Source organism: Fulmarus glacialis, unplaced genomic scaffold (genome assembly GCF_000690835.1).
Source record: "Fulmarus glacialis isolate BGI_N327 unplaced genomic scaffold, ASM69083v1 scaffold23037, whole genome shotgun sequence".
Classification (NCBI taxonomy): Eukaryota; Metazoa; Chordata; class Aves; order Procellariiformes; family Procellariidae; genus Fulmarus; species Fulmarus glacialis.
In genome coordinates, this window is record NW_009225432.1 from 31,108 (window position 1) to 40,882 (window position 9,775).

General features: G+C 39.8%; 1 protein-coding gene across 1 annotated transcript in view; it reads left to right on the forward strand.

Annotated features, from left to right (window-relative positions):
* Positions 1–3,588, forward strand: part of SLX4IP (SLX4 interacting protein) — a 31,777-nt gene extending 28,189 nt beyond the window's left edge. Inside the window, exons 6-7 of the mRNA XM_009582483.1 lie at positions 1,164–1,273; positions 2,772–3,588. Of these exons, the coding sequence (XP_009580778.1) occupies positions 1,164–1,273; positions 2,772–3,588 (927 nt within the window). The remainder of the gene's footprint in view (positions 1–1,163; positions 1,274–2,771) is intronic.
* Positions 3,589–9,775: the final 6,187 nt, after the last annotated feature.

The following is a 9,775-nucleotide window of genomic DNA, read 5'->3' on the forward strand; positions in this document are numbered from 1 at the left end:
AGGAAGTTGTTTTCACTGGCTTATTCTTCTGGAAAGAGCGGTGAGGTTTTACCCCCTCTCCTTTAAAATAGAAATAAAAATAAAAATGGGCAGGACTTAATCCCCTGTAAGTGACAGGTTCCTAAGGGGTGTTCCAGGCAGCGGTCATGTACATGCTTTGGCTTTGCGCCTCCGCAGTCTTTCTCTGCTTTCTTCAGTTCTTTCGTACCGCCTGGCTCCAGTGCGCTAGCTTCACAGTGCTGAGCAAGAAACAGTATAAATAAGCGCTCCCTACATTTGATGAGCCCCAATCAGAAGTTGCATCGTGCAGGCTGCTGAAGAAAAATGCGATCAAAGAAAAGGAGATGCACAAAGCTTCTTCTCTTCTTGACTTTGCCACGTTTTTTTCTCTCCCCTCCATAGCCTCCGAGCTAGTACTTTTTTGAAGTATGTGGTAGTTAAGAGTGAAGTCAGCAAATGGCCCTTCTCTCACTGAGATTGTTTCATTGTGAAAGGAAATGCTCACAGCTTGAAGAAAAAGAGCATTTTCCTTCCCTCCCTCTCGCCCCAATCTCGCATTATATAAAACCATGGTGCTGCTGTTAGCTGAGACCAGAAAGAATTCCCCTGTTGTCCCGTGGTAGCCAACCGCTACAAGCTGTGAGCGTTTGAATGTTAGTATTAAAAGTTTTAACCCTTGCCTTCTTAAATGAGCCAATAACACTCTGTATATTTGTTTGTAAGTATGGAAAATTATGGGAATTCTTCTGAGAATAAGTGTATAGACCACTGCGCCAGTCAGTCTCTTCAGAAAAAAAACCTGACAAACATGCTCCTGTCTGCAAGAGAGATTCCTGGCATTTGTCACAGTTTGAGCCACAAAGATGTCAAATATTTGCCAACAGTTTCCTCAGACGGTTTGGAAAGCTACATCCTTTACATTACAGTCTTGTTTGTTTGCGGTATATTTTAGCATATGAAGTATGTTCGTTGGGACTCTGAAAGGGGAGGGAACTGACTAGACTCCCAAATATTAGAAGATTAAAAATAATTCTGCTTCTCTTAGACTGCTCAGATCAAAATAATAAAGAACATCTGTAAGTCAGTATTAGAAATGGAGTTTTATGTTGAATAATCATAGTTTGATGTGTCACGTTTTAAACCTGTTTCTTCTTTTGGAGCAGAAGGAAGAACTTTCCAATGGGATGTCTGAATATTTTGCTGAATCTGCTGAGAACAAGAAGCTTAAGATTAGTCTGAATGAACAAATAAAGCAAGACATCTTGAAAGAAATGTATGTCACTATTCTTTCTAAGGTGTTAAATCTATAATCTGGTAAAATTTGGGTAAATAGAATCTAGCCTATGTGATAAAATTTCAAATAATATAAACTCCTTTACAAAAGATTATTTTAAATTACTAGGAGACGACTACTCTAGTGTGGATAAGCACATAAAATGATCGATGTTGTTTTGTACGGGGTGAAAAAAGCTATTACAACCCACATAGATATCTCACATAGCGCTAGGCAGAGTCAAAACAGCGTGGTTTTTTCCTTGAATGAAGCTCTGAGCCAAAATAAATATGTGATGTTTGAATCTGGTGAAAAACACTTTGCAAATATATTTTTTTGTTCATTTTGAGAGCCTGCAATGTACCACGATAGTAGTCTGGATCTTTGGTCACAATTAAAGAGTGTCCCTGGTGTAGCGGATGGGGAGGGTTAGTTGGTCAGCTGAGCATTTTACTGGTCCTCTGCTGTACCAGGATGCCATTCTTTCTTGCACAAGCTGCCAGTAGCCCCAAATCAACTGTGAAATTTGCTGTGAACCCTGGCAACTTTTCTTTTTACCCATGTTGTCTCATCTGTGTTGTTTTTAGAAACGAGATTAGATTTGGAGGTATGCCAGCTCTACCTATTTTGGAAGAGCCCGCTTTCTGAAGAGTTAGACACGCTGACCTGGGAACTGCTTGGCATCAGCAGAGCAGCAGAAAACAGTCTCAGCATGGGACGATCTATAGTAATATCTTTAGACACAAAATCTTACATAGGCAGCTTCAGTACTTGTGCATAAAGTTCATCTTCCAGCCTATGTGAAACCTGGATTTGTAGATGCTGCTGAGGAGTGTTAATGTACTGACACTCCATCAGGCCCCTTGTGATCCCATTTTCCTGTACAATTCCTTTTAGAATATAATCTGCTTGCATTACCTAAGTCCTTCCCAGATGAACGGGCTTGATACTAGATGAGTAGTGGTTAACTTAAAGTAATGCTTTGAAATGTCCTGGGAAAAATTCCAGAGGAACGTTCTAAAATAGAGATTAGAAACTCTCACACAGAGACGCACATGCTGCCTCTCCCCGCCTGTCCCCCTCTATTCTTTAGATATACATTATGCGTGTGAATATATGGGAATGATTTGAAATCATTTAGGCACTTATGAAATACTATTTTATCTAGCCAGTTTGGGAAGGAATTCAATATACTTATGCCGTGTTGACCTTTAACATCTGTGATGAATCCAGTTCTGCCTCTTGGAATAGAATGTGAACTCCTTCATGGCTTAGTCATTAATAAATAGGGTTCCCCTAGTGCACTGGAAAATCAGATGGATAACACTTGGTATTATCCATACTAGACAAACATTACTGCTTGTCAAGACGATACACAGGGTTTTTTTCCACGTTCAGTCTAGGTTGCCCTAGTGGTGTTTCAGAGTTTGTAAGAAGGGCAGATCAAGGCAGTGAAGATTCTTTTAAAATTTAAAAACAAAATTCCTTTTTATTGCAGTGTGAAAAGGACAAAACCAAGGAAAAGTAGCACAAGCAAACCGCAAATCAGCAAGGACTCCAAGAAAGTGTATCTTGGCTCAGCGGACTCGCAGACAGGGAACAGAAAGAACGACCGTCAAACTTCTCTGAGTCCTCAATCTGAAGTGAAATGTAGGAGTACAGGACTGCTAAAGGACTGCATAAATACAGCTGAAAGCAACTTGGAGCTTCCTGTTTTAGAGCTGGAAAATTATGTTAATCGGAGACAGCCAGATGATGTTAGCAGCCAGCAAAAACCTCACTCTGTGGAGTGGTTGAAGTCGAGTCCTCTAAGCGAGAACCTTCCTTGTAGCTCTGAGTCAGCACTGCTAGGACCAAAACAAAGTCAAAAAGTGACCAAAGCACAGGCTCAACAAAAGAGCTGTGGTTCAGAAGAAAAATTAGAGCATTTAAAAAAACTATCCTCTGAAGGGGCTCCTTTAATTCCTAGCAATACAGAAATGAGTAAGCGTGATGATGATTGTTTATGTCCATTCCTGGAGGAGAGGATCCCACTTAATTCCAGGTTGTTTTCTAAAGAAGACTTGACAAAGGCTGCATCTGATGAGGAGTCACTAACTTTGGGAAAAAACCTCTCCTGGCCTCTTTCTGTGAGGAACAATATAGCGCAGACGAACAAAAATGAGCTAAGCACAACCACTGAAGAATTGCCTGTGATGCCTTCATCTTGTTTAGAACTGCAGCTTGTGTCTTCAGAGAAGCTTACCCAAAAAAGAAAAAAAGAAGTTGAAAGTGGTCTCAGGAAGTTAAAACTGCGAAGGCTTAAGAAGTCATAAAGTCTGAAGTATTACCTTGATGGCATGGGTAGACAGCCAAATTTGTGTTCGGAAAGCATGTGCAAAAAGTAGGAAGCAATTCAAAATAATGAAAAATCATAAAAATACAAAGTCAAAATTAGATAAAACTTTTAAAGAAATTTAGTTAATTAAGTATTTTAGTCATTTGGAACTGTAATGAACTGTTGTTAACTGCTGTTAAGTCTTTAGGAATTAGACATAAATATTGTACAAACCAGTGTAGTATTTATAGAAAGAAAAATCTCTTATAAAAGCAAAATTTTAGATCTATGTATGTTTTAGTACTATTAAAATATCGCATCAGCTGATGACAGCAAAAGTTAAAACCACTTTCGTGATCTGTTAGCAGCTGCAGTTTTTCAGTGTTTTGCTTGTTTCTGAACACTTAGTTTATTTTAGTAAAAATTAATCCTTTCTCTCTCTGTGTTAGGAAGTTCATGGTTTATTCAGATAATCTTTGCAACAGTAAGGCGAACTGAGGTTACTTCAAATAAATCTTTGACCAGGATTTAATGTTGCTGCTAATATGAGGCTCACTTTTTCAGTGGGGTTTCAAAATAACTGTAGTTTGTGCTTGTGCAGTTTTGATATGAACCTGTATTTCTAACCCGAATTGTGGATACAAGTGATCATGCATTCAGTCTTTGGAAGAATGAAGATTGGTTTTATATATGCAGTCACCTGGATGTGCAAACATTACTATTGGGAAAAGTTCACATGTAAACATGCATACACATCTTCATGCATTCATGTTTCAAAATCAGGCCTTGACTGTGTGCAAGGACTGTTTTTCATGTGTTAGCGATACCCAAGCTATTTCTTATTTTAAGAGGGAGGTAATTTTTAATTGCACAGTGCTTTTTAATACTGCTTTTGTAACTTGTATGCTTATCTTTTTAAAATGTTTAAAATAAAATTATGAGCAATTTTCTTTCATCATTCTCTCAGAATCAGTGTGACCACAGACATTTTGTGTGAAGCAATTTTGAAAAATCTTACTGACATATACTTACGACTGTGGATATCCTCATTTAGGTTAATAAGAAGACTCACATCCATAAGTGTTAGAGTTGGTAGTGTAACACAGGTCCTTATGAGAGTTAGCAAGTCGGCAGTTGACAGCAAGACACTGTCAGCTGAACGGCATCTTTCTGCTATAAACAACTTCTGCTTTTGCAATAAATCAAAAAGATTCTGCATGCCTGCTAGAAGACATTTTCTTTTTTTTCTTTCAGCCTATTTGCGTGATGTTTCTCACAGTGCTTTGCAATAAGGTTGCTAACGCTTACCAATCTTCAGGCTCTGCAAAAAGGTCTTTCCTAGTAACACGCAAAACCGAGGCTGCAAATGAACCTGGGTTTGGAGGAAGAATAGCCTGAGGTATGTTTACTGTTGTCTTTTGTATGGGCTCAGGAAGGGAGTAAAAAGCACCTTTTTGTTGGACTTACGAGAGGTATAAGGATGTTTAATTAAGTATTTATCAGAAAAATAAGAGTAATTAAGATAGAATCATTTAATAGTTTATGTTAAAGTTTTAGCGTATGTTTTCGGGATGGCTTCTTTAAGTGCTTACAGCGAATAAACTGTTAAAAAGTGGTACAAGCACATATTCTAGACTGCAGTTTTAACTTTCCATTATTTCTACTTTGCTTTTGCTTGGACCTTTGTGAATTTCCCATGATGTTCGTGGTTGGAACAGATACCTACAGGAGAGGTTTGGGTGATTTTGCAGTAACAGACATGCTGGGTTTACAAAATCACTTCAGTTACTTCTTTTAATTTCATTCCAGTTAGGAAAAAGACCTTACGCTTGCTTTTGCAAACTGGCAAACACGCTGATTGTATCTGTGAAAACTGTGGATGGTCTTGAGCAAGTACGCCCCAAACTATCACTGCTAACAGTTTTGGATTCTGAAGCTTCCCGTCTTGCCTTTCTCCTCTCCAAATCCATTTAACTCAAGTGTTAGAAACCAGAGGGCAACCACATATAGTTTGTATCGTCACATACTGTTGTTATATACAGTTCAACCTTATAATTACAATTTAGTTTTAATCTTAACTGAATAACATACTTGCATGCACCCTTACAAATGAATGTCATACATTTATAGGAGGCTTGGGTAGATTAAATCATGGTCTATGTAGCTGAGAACACTTGATTTTTCCTTTAGGATACTTTGTTACGTTACTTACAATGCTGTTTCCCATCACCTCACTGATAGCATGGGAACATCCTCCTTTTAAAACAGTGATCTTGTAACAATAAGAAATGTAGGGCTAGATCGATTGAAGGTGTTAGAGCCTAGAAAGTCAGAACAAATACAAGTGCACTTTCTCAAAAGTGCGTAGTTGCGTGATTCTTACTGTAATTCCTGATTTGTGAGGTTCCTAGGCTTTTTGTAGCTGTATGTAGAGCTTAGTTACTTTAAAAAGTTGTCTCTTGGATACTCTCAGAAATGCAGTTAGTCAGTTAGTTTGAAAACGTGGTCATTTCTGTATTTTAGATGGTGTCACTGCTCAAAACTGTTCTTTCTTTTGTCTGTGCAGCAGGACTATTATAAAAGTTTCCCTTTTGCAAACCTTATGGGTGCTTTACGTGATGGTCTGACATCCAGGCTGTATTGTTACCGTATGTCTCTGTACTTTAAGCCCAAGGTTGTCTTCTCAGTCTTTGCGTTTTTCTTTATCAGCAATCCACCTGCATGCAGATGACTGGCAGAGGTGTGGTCTGACATGCTCTTGAACCACAAACCTGATTTCCTAAATCAGGTTTACGGGGAAAAAAAAAGAAGCTGGAAACTGAGCTAGAGTAAAATGAGCAGTTTGCAAGTCTTGCCTATGGCTTTCTATTAACAATTTGCTTCTAAGCAGCATTAGCATACCTTTCTGTTAAAAGTAATAAATATTTAAGGCTCTGTTCTCTTCTGAAACTGCTATTGAAGCACAAAAACAATTTCTTTGGTTCATTTTTTTTCCTTTGGGTTTGTTTGTTATGTTGGATTTTTTTGTTTTCGGAGCTTCTTTGAACTCCTCTGAAATATCTGTAGGTCTGAGACTGGCTGAAGCCCACAATGCAGAGCTCACATTGAAAAATGCATGTTTGTCTTAAAGAGAAATAACTCTCTATTCCAAACCAGCCAGCCTTGGTTTTATTTTTTTTTTAATGAATCATCTGGTTAATTTGGTCTGTGCTGTTTGCTGATAGTGAAACAGTCCTTTCCTAGCCAAACACTTTCTAATGTGTGCAGATCCATCGTTTCCATTATTTTTTACATCAAAGTAGTTAAAAATATTTGTTTAGAGAACTTTTGTGTTTAAACACACATCAAAAGCTAGACCGGCCTTTTACATATTTATTTGTAAAGAGGAAGCAGGCTGATGTAAAATCTGCCTTGCCCAGTGTTGATCGGTAAGAAGGTTTTAACTATCGCAAGAGTTGTTTTGAATAACAAGCTTTGTGCTAGTTCTGATATTATCTGTCAGGTTGTAGTTCTCTAGGCCAGGGTCAAGAGCATATGTTAGCGTGTTATTACCATTGCATAGCTGCGTTTCTGTGTTACGCTTGACTTGAATAATCTCAAGGGCACCTGCTTCTAACAAAAAAGGAAAATTTTAAGAACCAAAACTTTCCTTGCTACAGAAAGCTTTGACCAAGTGAGGTGTCAAGTAGCCTTCTGAAGGCACTTATTTTGTCAGCGTGAACTTCCTTCCCTCTCGCTGCTCTGCATGTGGGTCACGTTGGCTGAGTGTTAATTGACATTTTGATATCATCATCTCATTGGCTTTTGACTGAAAAATGGATTCTTTTTAAGGAAAAAGATGGAGGAAATATTTTTTTGTTTGCAATTGGAATAAGAAAGATGTAAAATGTAGTTAGACTATCCCAGGTTGCACGTTATGAGTAGTTATCTCCTTGCCTATATCAGTATCTGATAAAAGGTTTCATACTCTATGAAAACACCCCAACGCAGGCTTGAGCAAACAGAGTTAATAGTATCAAGAGTCTTTTAGCCAGCAGTGGGAAGTGTGGGTTGGCCTCAGAAATTAGCTTTAATAAAAGGCACTCCCCACTTCTTTGCTTTCTGCTTTTTTCTTCTCTAATAAGCATTAACTAGCATCCAAAAACCTATGTGAACGAGAAGATGTGGGGTGGGGGAATAGCAGCACACGGAGCCTTTCATCAAAGGGATATCAAAGCATTCTGCAGCTGAACCTGGGAGGGATATGAATATGCTTATTTTGACAGTTGGGGCAGCACTGAGGGTAAGCAATTTCTTCAAGGTAAAGCAAGCTGGTTAAGGAACTCATACTGCAAATTTTTTCATCAACTCGTTCAAGTATTTTTGAACACAGTCCTCCCACCTTGTTCACCTTTTTTTTTTCCCTAGATAATTAAAAGGGAACCTGGTAGCGTGTGACCTTGTCCTTTCCACAGTGGCAATGAGGTGACATTTTTAGATGGGGACTTTTTGGTTGGTTGGTTGGTTGGTGTCGGCTTATGCTGAGGAACGGTAAAAGAGTTGTGAAAATGATGTGGTGTCACTGGGCATTTCAGCTGTAACCTGGAAATTGTCCAGGGAATTAAGCTCCACCGACCTACCTCCTTTACTATCCATTTCAGTTATTCCAGAGCTGGGAATTGGTTCCTGTGAGAGCTGACAGTGCACCTTTTTTGGATGAGAATTGCACTGATTCGCTCCCATTCTGTCAAAGTTAGATCCTTTAGTGTAACTGAGACATAGTACCTCAATAGTAGGAATTGGTAATCTAGGTCCTTAACTGCTTTATTTGCTGCATCAGATCTTTAAAGAAAAGTGTCTTGAGCTATAATTCTAGAGACGGGCATGCCCCGTTTTAATAATAATAATATGATCTCATAGTGCTAGAATGAAAAGAATAGAGATTTATTTCTCCACCCTGTAGAGAAACTGGTTGAAACAATTTGCACATCACAGAGAAGGCGCTCACTGGAAGATCTGGGCTGGAGCTCTGGTCTGATGCCCTGTCTGATACCACATCGCTCCGCTGTTGCCCCAGTGCTAGGTAAGCCATCTGCTGAGCCTCCACACCTTTCCTCCTCCTCACCCCCAGAAATTGGAATTAATCATTGCACAGCTGTTTTACTGTTTTTTCCCTCTTTTTGGGAAGGATGGCTAACCTTTAAAAGCTAACTGTGTGCGCACTGGTAAACAGTAATCATGGTGGCCACTGGTGTCAATACTGAAAAGGAGGAAGTTGAAAAATTCTTAAATGTCCTTAAATATTCTTGCTCCGTTTAGAAGGGGCGGGGGAGCTTACGCAATCACTTCCATCTTCTGGGGAGGAAAAGGCTGAGTTTGGTACTTCCCTTGTCAGAACTTCTCATCTTTGCATACACTAATAAAAACATTAAGCCTCTGCCTTGTGACCAGTTCCAGAGGGACTCTGCAAATGGCAAGGGTAGCGGTCTGGCCCTGGACAGCCGAGGAGGCAGGGCTAACTTCAGCCTGACGGCTGGGGCGGCGGCGCTGGGGCTGGCAGATAAGGCGCTGAATCGTGCAGTCTTCAAGGAGCAAGGGAGAGCGTAGCCTTGCGCATTTTCTAGCTTGGCAGAGAGCTGATTAGTGGTATTAACCCTTGCTGCGCGGGTGTGTCAGCTGGTGTAAGAACAAGTGGTGTTTCTGCGGAAAGGAAAACAGCTTCATCTGTGAAATTGCTTGAAAATGCTAGTCTCATGTTTAGGCCCTAAACTGGTTTATGTTACTCACTTGCTAGGATTCAGATGTAGAAGCGCTAGCTAGCTGTCACTTGCTCCTATGAGCGATGCGGCAATAGCTGTTCCCAAGGCTGTCTTTCCCCCATGACATGAATATATTGGCGTTAAGGCTGATGTAACGTGCACGATCAGCGCCTTTTCACTCGTTACCTCTGCGCAAGATGGGCCCTTTCCATGCGGAGGTGCAGCGGCTTTGATGTGGCTATGTTCAGCTCGAGTTGAACCAAACCCAGACTCGACAGGTTCAATCAGCTGTAGGTACAGCAAAGCTGAGGGTGCTAGGGGGAGTAATGTATATATATTTTTTAAAGCTCTTATGTTTAAATGGCAGCTCAGGAAGCACACATTTTTCAGTTCTTTGATGAATAAGGATCCATAGAACAAACACACACTAGCAGCGGGAAACTTCTC